This window comes from Trachurus trachurus (assembly GCF_905171665.1).
Source record: "Trachurus trachurus genome assembly, chromosome: 6".
Classification (NCBI taxonomy): domain Eukaryota; kingdom Metazoa; phylum Chordata; class Actinopteri; order Carangiformes; family Carangidae; genus Trachurus; species Trachurus trachurus.
In genome coordinates, this window is record NC_139897.1 from 1269017 (window position 1) to 1287188 (window position 18172).

The 18172-nt window shown below is 44.5% G+C and overlaps 1 protein-coding gene across 9 annotated transcripts in view; it reads left to right on the top strand.

The window, feature by feature from the left end:
* The first annotated feature begins 331 nt into the window (after positions 1 to 331).
* The window catches only part of LOC310987664 (CUGBP Elav-like family member 2), a 28799-nt gene continuing 10958 nt past the window's right edge, over positions 332 to 18172 (top strand). For 2 of the 9 annotated variants that reach the window (XM_083974024.1, XM_083974025.1), the window contains exons 1-6: positions 332 to 454; positions 11308 to 11498; positions 14678 to 14760; positions 16358 to 16406; positions 16898 to 17056; positions 17989 to 18068. In XM_083974024.1, coding sequence (XP_083830150.1) covers positions 342 to 454; positions 11308 to 11498; positions 14678 to 14760; positions 16358 to 16406; positions 16898 to 17056; positions 17989 to 18068 — 675 coding nt within the window. In that variant the 5' untranslated portion in view covers positions 332 to 341. Of the gene's footprint in view, positions 455 to 2856; positions 3148 to 4048; positions 4160 to 11307; positions 11499 to 14677; positions 14761 to 16357; positions 16407 to 16897; positions 17057 to 17988; positions 18069 to 18172 lie in introns of those variants that run through there. The other 7 variants (XM_083974026.1, XM_083974027.1, XM_083974028.1 and 4 more) reach the window with 6 other exon arrangements.

The window sequence follows — 18172 nt, forward strand, 5'->3', positions numbered from 1 at the left end:
ATTTTCCCCCCAATCTGACAGTGGGAATAAATCATCCATGTCCAATTTCCTGAAGTTTTCCTAATATGGGTGTCAATTAGTGCAGGAGTGCTACTGTGGCCACAGCTTTACAGCCTGCAAACTGGGCTGCCGCAGGCAGCACAATGCATTAGCGCATGATGAGCTGTCAGAGAGGATTATTTCAGCCACGCCAGTCAGCAAAGGGGGTGGGCGCCGCTCTGCTGCACTAAACCGAGGAGAAGGAGTGGGCGGGAGACAGAGAAAGGGAGAGAAACACATAGAGGAAAGAGGGAAAGAGAAGAAAGTGTCCATTACACCGGGTGGATTTTTCCAGAGCACCGATGTTGGAACACTCTTCTGAGCTGGCCCTGGTGCAGAGTTTGTATGCCAACAGCATGCGCTGTCCCCCCTCTGCGGCCGGGATCTCTGTCAGGAATGAAGACCTGCCTATGAGGTACGTTGGGGTTGGCCCCTCATTCAGATCTGGGCTAGCTTTTGTGGAGCAGCCCGTATTTGGACTGCCTCTTTGTCTGGGCTGGATATTGTCATAGGATGTATTGTTTCCAGTTGAGGCGTTCTTCCTGCTGTGATTATGGCTGTGCGCATGGTACTGTTCTCCTGGTGTCACTACATTTTTTCCCCACAGGAACCCAGAAACCATGTATCTGAGTCGCATACATTTGGCTGTTCAAATCCACCCCATCCGTGCAGCATTCAGATAATACACCCAGGAAGTAGTGATGCAGTTTTAAATGCCTATAATGTAATTGGATCAATAGCTTTGTATCATTATCATTAAATGTTCCACCCTCCTCTATTTGAAGTTCCACAAGGGCTCACACACTTGCATATACTATAAATAATGAAAGCAAGATGAGTGTGTCTGTGATGCAGGTACTTGTCTCTGTATTGCACAGCTGACTAAAGAACACAAAGCTGAGTGATTACATATCTACTGAAACCATCCCAGGCCCTACTGTACTTCCTCACAAAAGACAGCAATTATCTTTAGAAGAACAACAAGACACATTTCTGCCCACTGTGGTATTTGCATGAACGTAGGGGAACTGGACATTGATAAGATGGTCTTATCACGTGTGCTTGGTTCATCTTGACACAGTAGATTTCCTCTAGAAGGCTGATGAAATTCTGTCTCTCCATTTTTAGTTGGTCGCCATTCTGCAATCACTTTCAGGAAAGGCAGAGAAAAAGAAAAAAGTGCCTTCAAGTTCATGATGGCGTGTGCGAAGAGACACGACGCGTCCCATTTTAGTTGGAAGCTGGGCTATTTATATTAGTGCAGTTTGTCATGAAAGGGTGTAAATTTAAACGGTGGACAGTGATGGGTGACCCATGGGAATCCAGTTCCACTGCATGAGGGGAAAACATTTGATGTAAACAACAAAAGCATGGTACGTGTGGTGGATTATGATAGGATTACAGTAGTAATAATCTCAGATTAAGAACAGGAGGCTAGTATTAGAAGGTGCCAGCAACTAGGCAATGGCCTCTGCAATCCAGTCCAATAAACATCCCTAAAGAAAAGAGAAGGCGATTCATGCCAGATGGTAGAAATAAACTGTTATGATGGCATTATGTACCGCACAGAAAACTGTTCTCTATGTATTGTATGTATTGTACATACCCACAAGGGAAACAGCGCTGCTTTTTACAAGAATACTGCTTCTTTTATGACAAATCTATTCAATATGATCCCCGGAGATCTAATTGAGTCAAAGGAAATATGTGGATGCTGCAGATGGGATGACATTATTGTATTTTTCCTCCATCTTAATGAAACCTGATTCTCCAGAGAGGTTTACACTACCTTTTTATAGCAGGCCCTCAAGCTTAATGGTAATGCATGTTGTATAGTGGGGCTTGTCTGCATGTATGACAAAATAGGTCGCATATTACATTATGCATACAAACCTCTTTTAGGCGCCGTTTAATAGAGCACACTCTGCACTGATGCCAGGTTGCCTTGAAATTGCTATGGATACAAGGATTAAGTCGGATTTCATAAATGGGATGTTTCTTAACACGCGCTATGAATAATATTTTTGGATTGTGCAGCTGCTGGAGCAATAATGAATGGTTTGATAATTAGGCTGGGTGCCCCCGCCCGGCCAGTACTTGACAACGACCCCTCCTACCTTTCCCCCCCAAGTGTAGAGGCCTCGCCCTGCAAGTCCAGCACAACAAAAGAAAGATAGGCTCCCCCTCCCCCAGGGGAACAACAGGCCAGCACAAAGGGGAACATGACCTATGACCTTGGGGAAAAGCAAAAGTGAAGACAGCAAGAAAAACTGGATTTTAACAATTCTACTTTCGGCTGGAAGGGATTCATTCACCTATCTTCAATGCAAGAGAACAGACAAGCTGGTAATGATGTTATTCATTAGCCTAACCCAATAAAAAAAGGACAGGTGGCTAATTTAGATTCCTATGGAAAATATGTAAACAGGAGTGGCACAATCAATCATGATGGTAATGACCTGGGGACTATATTTAAACACTATAAATGTCCCTCTAATGAAAATAATTACATATCAGATTCATCCATGAACTAGCCCACCTTCACAGTAAGACTGGACTGGATTCATTCTTCTGACGTGCATTTTTGATGAATACCATGGTGATGCTCCAGCAGATCAAAACATCATAATCTACAAATAGGTCAGCAAAGTCTCTATTGGGACATTACAATAATTTACCATGGGGAGAAGGCAGCACAGTGAGGCTCGCTGAGCAGCAGCAGCAGCAGCAGTAGGCAGCATGGCTTCAGACTTTTGTTGAAGAGGCCACGCCTCTGGTTTGCTGCAGCTCGGTGTGCAGTGTGACAGCGGCTTGCCTGAATTTATTTCAGTCGGGGACGAGAGCGAAATTAGGAGGACGGAATAAGGCGGACACCGGTGCCCCCCTTTCCCTCTCGCTCTCTCATGCAGTTTTGAAGAAGACGCCCCCTCCCTGCACCTGTTCTGCTCCGTCTTCTCGCCGTCTCGCAGGAGTTGAGCCTCTTGTGAGTGAGCGGACGTCGCTGCCTCTTCATTGTTAGACAGACGCTGTTTTGAGCATGACTTCGGCGTTCAACCTAGATTTCCACCCTCTGACGGAAAGTCGGTTAATGACTTCGAGCGACACAATGTAAGTAACCCCAACTATCGACTTGTGCTGCGTCCTGCTCGGAAAACTAAACGTTTATTATGTGCTTTTTAGAGAGAAAGAGGGAGAGGAAGGTAAAAACACAAGAGGGAGACGCTCAGTTCAGGGCGAGTTGGGAGTTGGCTAGCGTCGTTAGCTTACCGGGATGCTAACGCTGCTAATGACACGGTGCGCGCCCTCACCTGGAGTTTAAGTAGTTTGTCCAACTTTAACCATAACGAGTTTAACCACATCACAAGTCGGCTAAGTAAATACAACACAACTCCTGGCAGCGGCCAAGCCCCACACCGCCTTAGCTAACTCGTCCTGCTCGCAGTGACTGGAGGAAAAACGCAGTTTGCTCGGCGCTACAACAGTCAAGTGACATGTGCTTCCGGAGATCACACGTTTCGGTATCGGCTCTGAAAAAACGGCATCGATTTGTCTTTTGAAACACAACACAACAGTCTGGTGTGTGTCGTTTGTGCTTATCCAAACACAGTGCCTCATTGTGTGCTGGGCTTTTTGTTAGTTATTCACAAGTGGACAAGTTTACGTCGGTGCAAACGGTAGGTGTTAAATCGATCGATAATTAGCGAGCAGAAAGGGAAGTGGCTGGGGGTAGAGTTATCACACGGAGTTGGCCTAAAGTTTGCTTATTGTGCGTTGTGTTGCCGACGCTCTTTGTCGGGTTGTTGTCGGGTAAAAGTGAGCAGCTTCGGTGAAGCTTGTTTGTAGGCGGCACACGGGCTGTCTGAGCTAGCTGAGCTAACGGCGCTAGCTCGAGCCCCCTCCTCCTCCATGTTGAGTGTGCTTACTTAACGGCACTAAACACGTGGTTTCCTACATTATTGAGCCATTAATGGAAATCTTGTGACAGGGCATGTAAACAAGAGAGAAAAGGACCGAGCACAGAGGTCCGTGTAACAGCTCCTGTCCTCTCGACATAACTTCACCTTAATCCCGTTTGACAAACCCACCGCCTGCCTTTTACAACACTGTTTAATATTTAAATGTTAGTGGAGGTTTTTTCTTTCGGGAATGCTATCTTTATGTTGTAACGAAACGGACCTTGGCCCTTTGATGTGATGGTCTTTTGTATTTCACAGTTCTATAACGTTAAACTGGGTCAGTCAGGTTCGTATTATGGCTGTAAAGTCAGTTATTGAGCTTTGTTTTAGTCACTTTACCATTCATCTTGTTACACTATGATCGATTCATCGTAGGTAATTTGCATAATTGATTTAGCCTACCTTATTTTCTCAGTAGTTTGGTCTGTGAAAACTAAAAACAAAGCGAAAAAAAACCCATTTCTGAGGGCAGAATACACCAGGTGTCTTATTTGAACAATGTAAAACCCTAAATCATTCACTTTGTGATAAGGCAGGACCAAAAACCTTTACAAGTAATCTATTTTAAAGAGGAACAATTGCATTTTGATTTGCCAGTTAATTCACTTTACGGAACAGCAATTGTAGCTTTAACTGTGGCAAAGTAAAAACATAGAGATTTAACACTGAATCATTTTCTTGAAAAAATATACCTTTTTATAATATTTCACACATTTTGATGGGTATTTCTGAAGATGATCTCATCTGTGCCAACAGTGAGGTGGCGATCAGATCTTGCCCCAGCTGTATTTGATTGATTTATCCCTCTGATTGTTGACAGTGAGAGTGACTATCAGGGCTTAAGCGTGATCCTTTGGCAGCCAGCACAGCCCATAGTGCTATGTCAGTAAGCTAAGCGTCAGGGCGATCCCTTTTGTTGTGGCCAGGAAGCTGTTGATCTGTGCGAAGTGTAGGATCTTGGCACAGGGTCTGCAGCTGCTCAGGCCAGCTGTTCTGTTCACTTCCTTCGCTGTGAGGGTAGCGGTGGGAGAGTGCCATGCGGCCAGATGTTGAAGACCAAGAGTAGGAGGGCTGTGATCGAGCCTGTCACCTGTTCTTCAGCTCCTGCTGCTAGCATGGTGCATCAATAATTACAAGACTGGCTGCTCTGGAGCTAGATGCACATAGCCTTGGAAAGCTCATAATCGAGCCCCCTATCTCCATGTGGGGTTGTGTGGTCGAAGGTTGAGCAAATTCTTCTGCAAACAAAAGATATTGTGGGCCAGGGTTGCATAAGACTAACTCATACACCGTGTCTATAAAATTGTCAGTGCTGCCTGGCCGTTAAGATATTAACCAAAGTCTACGCTAAAGTTATGTTGTAGCAGCAAAAGAACTGAGCTTATGATTCAAAAATTGGGTTTCAATTAGCATAGTGTTTTCAAGATTACTCATTGTCTAGGTCTGTATGCTTGAGAGCTTGAGATCTGTGCCTGCAGTCCACATGAAGTGGAATCAGCTGATTGGTTGAAAAAAAGCAGTTCAGTAGACAAGTCAAGAGTAGCAGTAATGGATTGGATTTGGAGGACGTGACAACAAGAGAACCAATTTTGGATTGACGTTTGTTTTATGGAGGAGAAAGCTTCTTTGCACTGCAGAAATCAGCACTGCAAACTCGCATATTTAGTATGTAGTGCATTATGTTTATTGTCCACCATTTTATGAAAGTCTTGAATTGTTGAACTGTAAGAATTCGACATCTGACAGTAAATCAAACGGCAGCTTTGATCATTGATTTTTTGATAATTTTAGATCCCAGTTTCTCAAATGTGAGATTTGATGTCTCCTTTGAAGAAGTGTTATCAGTTTTTGTGACTAACATTTAAAACAAACCAATTGAACACATCACCTTGAACTGTTGAGAACTTAACAAGGAAATTATTAAATTCTGAGTTTCAGCCTTAGAAATAAATTAGCCATCTGTGGCTTGTTGACTGTCCCATGGTGCAGATATATCTGATTTGATACATCTGAAAGTTTGCATATCGACTTCCCACTGTGCTCAGAAAAACTGATGGGTTATCTTTATGACAGAGTAAGATCAGTGAGAGGAAATGTTGTGTTTTTGTCTGTCTGGCCCTCATCAGGGTCCCAACTTTCTGACTATACCCGATGGAGCTGTACGAGTGAACACCAACGTCTCAACAGGGTGAAGTGGACATTGAATGGACTTGACCCTGCCTGCTCCCTAGTATACAGGTTATGTAATGTCCAATTTGGCCCATGCGTGAATAGAGCAGGTCATTTTCTGGAGAATTCAGTGAGTGGGCACGTTGATGATGTTTCTCTCCTGCTTCTTGTGTGCTCCGCCCAAACACCAGCCATCACCTAAACGAGCAGCGTATCCAGTGGGTGTGAATATAGTACAGCAGCTGCCTTTTTTGAATAGCAAACACACTAGTGATCCCCATCAAGGAAATTAGCATTGCACATAGCAAAGCAACCACATGCATGACAATCAAAGAGGACCCAGCCTTGGAACACGAGGAGGAGGTAAAAACTGGTTTCCCCAGAAAAATGTAGACCCTTAATTACTTACACGTACCTCAATCACTTTTGAAGGCAAAAACAAAACAATAAAGGCTGGATAGCTTTTTTTCCACAAATTAAATAATTTTGTGTCATTGAATGATCCTCCTCTGTCATCAGAGGTGGAAATTAGTGATGACACAAGATGACGATGTTTAAATAGTGTCTCTAGTCTCATTTCACTGCTCACCTTAGTGATTAAATGAAGTAAGTGTTTTTGAACACAGCTATTGAGGAATTTGTCGCATTTGGGCCATATAATGAAGAGAGCGAAAAGTTGCATGTTTCATATTAGAGGTGTTACGTTGCCTATCACAGGTTAGATAATGGGTGACCGAGTAAGTCGGCGCAGTAGGCACACTCTTGTCAAGGTAATCAAGAGTAATTGCTGCTTTTAGTGAGGAAATGTCTCTGAAGGCGAAGCGGCTGCTCTCTGAGCTCCACCTGACGCCGGCAGAGGGGAGAGCACGGTTTTGTTTGGTCGAATGTTTCACTGTTAGTTCACACAAGCTTTACTTTGGCAACGTCATCCATAATCACCAGGGACACTTGGTGTGATTATGGGGCTAATGGGGCGGGCCTTGTCATCAGATGCCGGCCGTCTGTTAACATGCAGCCCATTCAGAGGCTGATTGAACACGTCTGTCTTCATCAGGGGAAATGCAACAATGAAATCAAGCCACATTGAGCTGCACTGGAGTTAACGCCAGGAGGAAAATATCTTAATATCCTCTCATCAGAATCACAGTGTGCTGATTAGGCCCGGCCACTTGGTATGGAAATCAAATAAGGCAGAGATAGCCCTCCTGTTTCTGACGGCAAGCCAAAGTCGTCATTTGTTTTCTCTAACCCGGGTCACGGATTGTGAGTGATTCTTGATGAAGTGTCCGATAGCAAACACTCTGTAAATCCTGTCGCTGTTTCCTGTGGCCAGTTTGCGACTTCAATCCTGTCATGAGGATATTTTTATTCTAAGCCTGTGAAACCGCGTTCAACCTGTCAAAGAATATTCTGCCTCTTTGTGTTGATAAAATAGATGGAGTTGGAAGAGAGAGCCTTTATGTTCTGCTTGACAGATGTCAAGATATTACCAAGGCTTTAGAGGCGTTCTGTGTCCTGTCGAATCAGCTTAGTAGGCCACTGGTTCCTGAAAGAAGAAACATTTAATGTCGCAAACAGCTGTTTCAGTTGACAGATTTTTCCTCTTTTCTCCGAAGCATTACGTGTGGCCATGTGAACTTTGACTTCTTTTTTTTTTATCGACAATAAAGCATGGCGGCAGTGTGGTGCTGGTTGCCAAAACAGTTCAAAGCACAGTAGCAAGTTTTAATCTATTACTCAAAACAGGAACCGACTCAGCACTTTGTGCTGCGTTGCCCCAACAAGATTGTTTTTGAATAAAACAGTAAATATAAAACTACAGTGACAGCAGGCACTTTTGAAAAAAAAAATAGAAGTGACCAGAAATAGCAGGAAGGGTCAAGAAATAGTTTTGCAGTGGTCACAAAACAAAAATCATGTGACATGCTGTGCATGTGACCCCCGGAGGTTTAAGGATGAGTATCATCCAAACGCACAATGCTGAGCTTTCAAAAATTGTGTACATTAGCAGGCCAATTGGCTGGCTTTCTATTACGGGCACAGCAAAGGTGTCGCTGGCATACTTGCACGGTCAGAGCTCACCAACAGGACACATGGTCCAGATAAATCACCTGTTTTTATGGGCGGTGCAGCAGCAAGCATGCAACTGTCGAGGCTCTGGCTCGGAATGACTCGTCAGCTGCTGCAGGGCGTCTTGGAGCGCGATGAGCTGCCACATCACGGGGCCGTTTGTTGGAGCTCAGCAAAAGACTTCATCACTCCTGTCTGCGAGCTCTTGGTCTGGTGGTGGAGGGAGCAGAGCCGGGGAGCCGGGGAGTATTGGCACAATCAGCCGTAGTATTTTTGAGTCAGTACTCTTGGCGATAACGTGCCAACATTGTGCACTTGTGTGTGTGTGTGAGGTGAATGAAAAGCAATTTTCTGGAGCTTCAATTTAAAAAAACAAAACAAAAAAACATTTAAAGTACCAACAGCCACATGTCTGTACTGAATAAAATGCCCATTGAGTTTTCACTCATTCATGGAAACTGTTGTCCGCACCTTTAGCATTGGCGTAACGCCATTTCTGTATTGACATAACATTATGCTGCTTAAATGGCTTGATGCTCCAGTTACACTGATAGATACTAGTTTATATCAGCAAGTGACACTTAAAACTGATACTACTGGCAGACACTGATCCTTGTCGGCAGCTGTCACCTTTATGGTGGCTAAGCTATCAGGGCTAGTTATAGCTAATTGCTTGGCCTTCATTGGTTTCTTGCCGAGAGCTAGATGAAATGTTCAAACACGTCATATCCAGGAGTAATAATTTCCTTTTTAATTTTTTTTTAACTGTTTGCTGATCAATACTTGCTCTTATGTGGTTGTATACTTGTTCGCTGTACTATATATCATTCTGTGTATTAGAAACAATTACTTTTTATCAATTTCATGTAGTAAAGTACATTTTTTGTGAGTAGACAGCGAAACCAAATGATGTATTATTGCAGCGACATTCTTTCTAACCGTCTCTCCAACCGAAGAGACAATCCACAGCTGCAGGGGGCTTAGGAGCTGAATGAATGTTAAAGGGAGTTTATTTAAAGCGTTCGTGTTTTTGTGCTGCCGTGACACAAATCCAGTTTTTCAAGTGAGGTTTTGTCGTTTTTTTTACAGCGAGATTTCATCAAAGGGCCCTCAGCAAAATGGCGTCGCAGTGTCACTGGCAGAACTGGATAAATGGTTTCACACACACCAGCGCTGTGGCCTTAGCAGACGTAGCCTCCGACGTGTTCCAAAGCATCCCTCTGACTTGGCCCATTGTGCTGTAGAGGAACGGTGAATAGTGTTCTCCAGCATGGGGGAACAATATGTGATTGTTCCCCTGCTGTGGTGAAGAAGCTGTAGGTTACTCTCTGTACCATCGCCAAAGCGCCTGAGGAGGAGATGCACTGCAAAATCTCTGTCTGCTAACCAGTGATTCTTGGAGGTTTAGAGCTCTGCAGTGCTGTTTTTCGTGCGGCTGTTGGAGCTGCTGGGAGGGGGGGCAACTTTTTTATTTATTTATTTTCTCTTGGTGTAGTCGCTTTTGTGTCAGTAGTACTTTTTTTTTTATCCGTTTATACGTCATTTAAATATATTGACAACCTTCAGGAAACAAAACAAAAAAAAACGGTTCCTACTCAGTGTGGAGAGGGATTTGATAAGAGCGAGAGCTGAAGTGTGAATTGTTAGCATGTCATTTAAGTCCCTCAAGGAGTTTGGTGTTTCCGCGGAACGGCTCGGCTCAATTTGTAAGAGATGGATGGCTCGCGTCCAAAGGTCTGTTTTAAAGTTATCTTTTTGTCGGTCTCACTTATGCAATTCTGCTTTAAGCTTGATACTCGATACTGAAGTGTGTGTGTGTGTGTGTGTGTGCGCTGGGAGTGATGCTTTGTGTTTAACATGATCTCTCTCCCTCAGTAGCAGTGGGTGGCCATTGTTGAGGCCTCCAGAGCCTCTACTGTCATCAGAAAATGTTTGTGCTCGATTTTGTGTGAGTGAGACAATGGAGCTATAGTTGTAGGTACACTGGTATTGATTCTCTTGCCTCCAAGGAAAAGGGCATGATTTATTATTTCACTCATGACCATCATTAGCCTGCAACCCCCAATCACCCACATTGTTGCTGAGTATGTTGTTGACTGCCACTCGGAGCGTTCCAGTATTGTAAACCGTATCTTGTTTCACTATCTACTACTTTGTGTTCTTTAATTACACCCCTTGTTCAATATGACTTACTATATGTGGTAGTTTAAATTGTTGGTTGAATTATATCATTTTTAACTGAGTCTATTGCTAAAACCCCAACTGCACAAATAATTCCAGTTGCTTTATAGTGGTTGTAAAACTGCCTTCCAGACTACATGTTTTATTACTTTGTATAAGCTGTTGTGCAAACACACTGCAAATCTGTCTGAAAATAATTTTGAGGAGCACTTACAAACTATTTGATGGTGGATGGCAGACGTGGTGTAGTGTACATTGATCAGAACTGCTGGAGCCATTTGTTGCATCATTATTGTGACCTGGAATGGAAAAGTACCTTGTCTTACCAGACTACTTCCCCTTGCACAGAAGTGCCCAAGGCTAACTGTGTGACTCTTAAAGTTTGCATTAGATTTGAACACAAGCTTTACAGAAACCGGTGCACCTTAAAAAAAAAAAAAACATGATGCAATGCAGCACTTGTCTTCAGTTTTGTCAAAACACTGCGTTCCTGCAGTTGAATTTCATTATTTCATTTTATTCCAAGGATTGGTGACGTGTGTTCGAGCATACCAGTGGATCTTTCCTAATTGTAAATACTGCTCGTCATGTGTTAGACATTTTTAAGACCTGTCTTTTCTGCCAAAACGACAGAAATTATACCAGCACGTTGTGTTTTTCATTTAGCCTGCTGCTGACCGCTGGTTTAGTTTAGATATTGGACACTAAATTCAAAGAAATGTGTTTTTGTCATCCTGGTGCCTGAATTTCTTGTTTGTCTTCAGCGAGCTTACCGTAAATCAAGGCCACCAATTGAAACTTGGCTTAAAAAAAAAAAGAAAAAAAAAGAAATGCTTTTTGTGTAAATCCTTGAATATTATTAAGATTTTTTTTCCTTCTTTTTTTGTCTTAGCAACGGCAGCAAAATGAATGGGTCGCTGGAGCATTTGGACCAACCAGACCCAGACTCCATCAAGATGTTTGTGGGACAGATCCCGCGCTCCTGGTCAGAAACGGAACTAAAAGAGCTTTTTGAGCCCTTTGGAGCTGTGCACCAGATCAACATCCTCCGTGATCGCACCCAGAATCCCCCTCAAAGCAAAGGTATTCATCTTCACGTATTGAATGATAATTAATTACACAGAGGTTGTTGAATGTTTTTACCTTGATTTGGAGTTAATTAATCAGTTGATATGAAATAATAATAATAAATCCTGTGTGGCCAGATATGTAGAAATTTTCCTGGCTTTTAGAGTGAGGGACCATAGTGCCACATCATCTACCATCACATTTCAGCAAAACCCCCTTAGGAAATGCACGGCATTACTTGGCTGTACACACAATACACCTCTATTCGTGCTCAGATATGAGATGATTCAATAGTCTTTTACGTCAGGGTTACATTTTATTTTTTTTCATAACGCTGCATTATAGAAATGTTTTTTTTTTCTTTTCACTTTGCTTTACTGGTTTAAAAGCAGCATTGTATGAAGGAAGTGTTGCTCGACTGTAATTTTCCATTAAGACATCCATCAATGCGCTCACTTAGATATGGTGCTCGAGATGAGCGATTCACTTTAGGTTGCAATTAGGGGAGACTGTGAAGTGGAAGCCTGCTGTCTGCAGAGAGCTGCCACTGGAAGAGCTCAGTCTCCCGTAACTAACTGCAGGTGAATAAAGTAAACGACAGTTTCCCTTATGTAACTGTCCTGGGTTTACAACACCAGCCAGATTTCAATTCCCTTGATGGTTGGATGACTCAGTATGGCTAAGGCCACTAATCCACTCTTGGGTTTAAATATGGTGGTAGTGGTACCACGCCTGATGCTGGACGGTGGTTTCACGACCCTGACACATACCAAGCCGACTCGCTGTCATCGACGGTCTGTGGCCAACCATCGCTCATAATGTTTTGAGGTGTGTCCAGAACCACTGGTACGATTTGGCCCTTATCAGCCCCTGTTCCACTGATCGAGTCTGTGAAATTGTTGGAGGGGGCTGTCTGAGAGAAAGTGTCGCTTGGCTGCATGTTTCGCGGGGTGGTTTTTACCCACTGAACGCAGTTTATCCTTATTTATTTCCTCCCACAAGCCACTACTTTAGAAACACCTTCCTCTCTCATGGTCAGCCTCCCTTTCAGTCTTCTTGCTAGCATCCACACAAACACAAGTTGCATAGAAGTAATTTATTTAGATGGAAAAAGATAACAATATGTGTTGTCTTGTCAAATTGAAAAAAATTGTCTCCATCCAGATGCTACTTTTTCTTTTTTCAAAAATAAAACGCAAAAAGAGCACCCAGAAATAAATCTACAAACTTTTTGGACAAACAATAGCGGCTTTCCATAATGTAGAGTTGCCAGCTTCACCCCCCCACAATGGCTTTCTGAATATGCCATTTTAGAGTATGACATCTAGAGACATATAGTAACTCTCTCTGAATGTATTTGTTTATTTAAGTTGAATAAGTTCCACACTGGTTTTCTATGCTCTCATTTTTACACATACACATTTTGACCGTATGCAGTCAAGCCAAATACTAGTCCTCTTAACCTGTTATCATTATATTATGACCTGTTGTTATTTAAAGACACAAACGGGGATGAAGAAGCTCTTAGTTCAGATCTTTAGGTTCCTCACTTCACTCAGGACTCGCTACAGGCTTTATTTTTTACCAAACAGCAGGACGGCGCATTAATCTACATCAAAAGCCTGCTCCCTCATTATCAGCCTTTTTAACAAAATGTACACACCTCTTAAGATCACCAAATAATTCGATGTGTGTCCAGCGGTATACCAGAAAGTCTCCAGGGTCTTTATTATGTGGTTTGTGTACATAAATATACAACCAACACTGAAGTTCATTGGGAGGCGGAAGAGTTCAAAGTCTCTCCGACACCACCATCTTTTTTTTTTTTTTTTTTTTTTTTTAAGTAGAGCCCTCCCCTGTTTTATGTGGAGTGTCAGCTGTGATGGCCTATTGACATGTTAATGCAATGTTAATGTATTCTAATAGATAATCTGCCCTGATCACGGCGGCCTTTCGCTAACACAGTCTGTGAGAGGTGAATTTGTTGCCGCGGCACCCCCACGCCCCTCAATTTAAGCGCCGCCGTCTTTCTTTCCCAGTCGACGTACTCCTACTGGGAGAAGTGGATGGGGGGGGGGGCAGTTTTATCAAAGGATGACAGCCCGATGCTATCAGGCATATGTTTATTTGCATTGCCGATGATACACGGCGCTCTCATTTCTAATGTCATCCATCTTGCTTTTGTTTGATTTATTCTTTGAAATTGCCGTAATCCCACTTCCATTTTGCTTGTTTACTTTGCCGTGGACCTTTTATTGAGGAGCCATCAGATTTGCAGCTGTTTTTAGGTCACGTCGACTGCAGGTCATGAAAAAATCATCTGATAACTATCACGCCTCTCCGGATGGTTTATTTAGCTCCAGTAAATCGGAGGCAGGGCTAAGCAGCAGAGAAAGAGAGAACTCAGCTGGTTGCGAGAGAGAAGAGAGCAGCTCGATGCATATTAGAGTTCAACAGCCCTCCCCGCGGCCTGGGAGCTCCAGTAACAGCATAATACACACTATGTAGGTCAGAGACGCTGCAGTGCTCCACTTCCCCAGCCCAGTGAAACTGACAGGCTGGAACGCCACTGGCGGTCTGCTGGGACGGAAGGATGAGAGGCTTTTTTTTTTTTCTCTCCTCCTCCCTCCCCCGCTCTTTTCTTGGTCCCCCTCCCCCACCACCACCTCTCTCCTCCCCGTGATTCCTCCTCCTTGCTCTCACTCCTGCTCCCCCCTCGTCTCTTTGTGCTCTTGTTGTGCCTCCTGTATCTATGTTTGAGTGCGGTCGCGTTCTTATGCAATGCGCCATCACTCTGAGATGTGTTGATGTGTTTGTCGGTGCCGTGTCCCGGCTCGCCCAGGCCGCGTTGACCTGTGGAACTGTGCATCAGCGCGTCCCGACAGCTACCTAACCCCGTCGTCATTTCTACGACCGTGTCACACAACACAGCGCTGAACTATCTCATTACTCCACCATGCTCTGCTCTCTGTGCACCATCTAACAGTTGGTGCTAAGAATATCCTGTCACATGTTTCTAGCATGTGATGTGATGTGTGGAGAACATGCTTTCATCCATTTAGCTGCTTTCCTGCTCTGCAGCATTGGAGATATTTAGTGTCTGTGCGTTGCGTTGTTCTAATGCTGTTTGTCTCTCCCTCCCTCTTCTCTCTCTCTCTCCACCCCTTTGTTTGTCCCTGTTTTTCTCTCTGCAGGATGCTGTTTTGTAACTTTTTATACAAGAAAAGCTGCACTGGAGGCCCAGAATGCACTGCACAACATAAAGACCTTAAGTGGGGTGAGTAAGCGCAGTATGGACTGCTTTTAGCTGCTTGAGCCCCTCCACATCCCCGGTGCAGGCTGTGAGCTCTGTGCTGGCCGATAATGAGCTCTGAGCTCACTGAACGCCTGTCTGGCCTGAGAAATATCTCAGCCCCCACTATGCATGAACACCACACCAAGGACTCCCTCTACCTCGACACATGAATTGATAAGTTGACCCAACACACACACACTCATCTCTCATCCAGGTATCGGGCAAAGTATGCTTGACCAGGCAGCAGGTTATTCACTGAGGCACAGGATCGGATCGCCACAAAGTGGAACAAATTATTAATGCTTGTCTTCATGAATCATTGATGCACATCTGCATTTTTATTTCTCTAAGTTAAAGGTATAAAACTAGGCGAGTTGAAGTCTCTTTAACAATGGAGCCTGGCGAGAGTGAGTGTGGTCTCTTAATTCCTCACCTGATTTATCTAGCCAGATTAAAGCCCAGTCAACTGGAATAAGTGCAATTCCTTGTTAAACCTCTACAAATCTGCCCAGCCCATACACCGCTCTAAATTACCCCCCTTCCAATCAATTAAATCCATACCAAACAACTCCAGCTGTCGATTAAATCAATAGCCCAGTCTATTGGAAAAGGAGCCGGTGTCAGTGAGGTTACAGGTAAATATTGAACTGGGTTGATAAATGAGTGTAGCAGACTAAGTATACAGGCCTGGCGCTCTTCTCTGGAGGACCATCAATCAGCCAGACATTTCAAATACAGTGTGGTCCAACAGCTCAGCTCTCGAATCCCAATTCCTGGTCATGCTGTTACTGGCATTGACCGCAGGTAACTCAGTTTGGTTTGCATGACGGTGGAAAAGCTTGTTTCCCTGTTCCCTGTTCCCTGTTCTCACTCCCTTCTGTGCCTCGCTCTCCTTGGTCAGTGACGCTAGCCAGTACCCATACTGAGCAGGCCATCTGTCTGCCTCTCTATAGCGCTTGTCAAAAACAAACCCACTGCTTTTCATAAGTACAATCTGCTCGGGCATCTCGCAGCTCGATTCATTTCTTCTTTTTTCTTGTCACATGACAGGTAAAACGTGCTAAAAATACGTTCGCTTGAAGTTGTTTGAGTCGCCCGGGACGATAACGTTCACTAAAACGCTTAAAACGAGCAGTTGTTCAGCATCCACTCCCTCATACGCGACACAGCTTGAGAAATGACGACATGCTCAGAGATGTGAAGTTGACTCGAATTAGATTTTTCACAGCACACATTTACCACACCTCGTTTGTGATATGATGATGCATGAAAGGTTTAGAAAGTATTAAACCAGATTCTGGAAAAACTGCACTTGTCAACCATCTCCGCGTATGATATAGAAGATGGGATGTCGACAGGAAGGATCGATAAGTTCAATCACGAGTCTTTACTTGAGTGAAATTGGATAGAGGGGAATTTGATCCCTGCCATCAACTCATAGATGCTTCCTCCTGATTCTGGCAGCGGTGATGTGGGATGATGATGATGAGAGAACAAATCAAGAGGCAGAGAGAAATGCCTGAAGACTGGGGGGTTACAGATGTGGTTTTAACCATTTCACTGCTTTTTTTTTTTCTAGATGCATCATCCTATCCAGATGAAACCCGCTGACAGTGAGAAAACAAGTGGTAAGTGGATTTACTTCACGCAGGGTGACACTGACCAATAGATTGTAGAACACAGCCTAGGGATGATCTGTTGAGGAGAAATGTAACCAAAACAAATAGGGGTTTGAGGTTTTGAGGGGATGGTTGTCTCTATTTAATGCCAAAATGAAGCCTCAGAAGGAAGTAGCTCAGTGCAGCAATACATAAATTCTATATAGTGTCAGGGACAGGGAGGATTAAGGGCTTTAAAAGACACCAAGGGGAGAAGAGTAGACCAGGTTCAGAGGACCTCGAGCAGAGGTGATATAGTCGTCTGTGCAGAGAAGTAGACATTAAAGAAAACAAAGCTTCAGAGATTTGTAGAAGAGGCCGGCACCTTGAGTGAGAGGCAGATGTGGCAGCATGACGACCAGAGGTTGAACAGGGAAAGAAATGGGAGGTGCAAGTTTTAGCACTTGATGTAACTGCTGCTTCCATTGCTCTTTAATTGTTTGATTCTGACTGAGTAGCAGCTCTCTCTTTCCATCCCTCTGCAGCGGTGGAAGACAGAAAACTCTTCATCGGAATGGTTTCAAAGAAATACGGCGAGAACGAGGTCAGGATGATGTTCTCGTCTTTCGGACAGATCGAAGAGTGCCGAATCCTCCGGGGACCAGATGGTCAGAGCAGAGGTAGGTGTAGGCACCCGGGCCTTGGCAGCAGCCACCTACGGCGTAGCAGAGCACCCCCACCCCCCCACCCCCCGAGTATTTACACAGGCCCGTCCCCGCTTCTCCATCTCAACCCCCTCCACCCCCAAATCAAGTGCTATCCACCCCCGGCGGCACCCATTCCATGTCGATAGTCTATCCTCCTGTCCCCGTGACACTCAGCCTCCACATCTCACAGTGAAGGGCCGCTTCACTCGCTGTCCGGCACAATGGCCCGTTGCCTTGGCAACCGCTGGCTGCTGGTGTTCGTGGGCTCAGCTGGCGGACGGCTCAGCTCGGCTCAGCTCCTCCTCTACCGCCTCCTTCATCACACTCCACAAAGGCTGGAATTAGCCTGCCGTCGCATCTCCTCCATAGCTCTCTGCTGCATGAAGCCTCAGTCAGTAGGCGGCACAGGGCTCTCGTGTCGACGTAGGCTACACATGATAAAACCCCATAGCAGAGACGACTACCCTGTGATTCTCTCTTTATTAGTAATTGTCTGCAGGGCAGCCACAATTTGAAACGGACTACATGGTCCTCGGGTGCTTTTGCAGTACCTGCATATTTCTATCAAATCAGATCCTTTCAGTGTGTTTTTATTTGTGCATTTTATGTGTATACAATCACGTTGACTGTTTCACCATGACACCACATAGTCGAGCCTCTTTGGGTGGCGATTTTAATCCGTCGATCACTGTGCTCATGTGACACGTGTTACTGTTCTCCTTGTTGTGTTCTTTCTCCGTGTGCTAACCAGTGAGGGTGGTTCTGTGTGCTTGGGAGTTGCCATTCTCTGTACTGTAATGTGTTTATTTGGGGTTCATAACGAGTTGTCCAAACCTTTTGTCTTGTTTTGTTTCTTCTTGTCCCCCTCCCCTCCCCCCCTCTCTCCTATTGTTCCCCCCCTACAGGCTGTGCGTTTGTCACATTTGCTACCAGGGCAATGGCACAGAATGCAATCAAAACCATGCATCACTCTCAGACTATGGAGGTACTGTACCCCTTAGCACCTACTTCTCATCCCCCTTCCCTCCCCCCCTCCCCTTCTTACATTTTGCTGCCCCCTTGTGTTGGAAAGATGAAGAAACTGTCCAA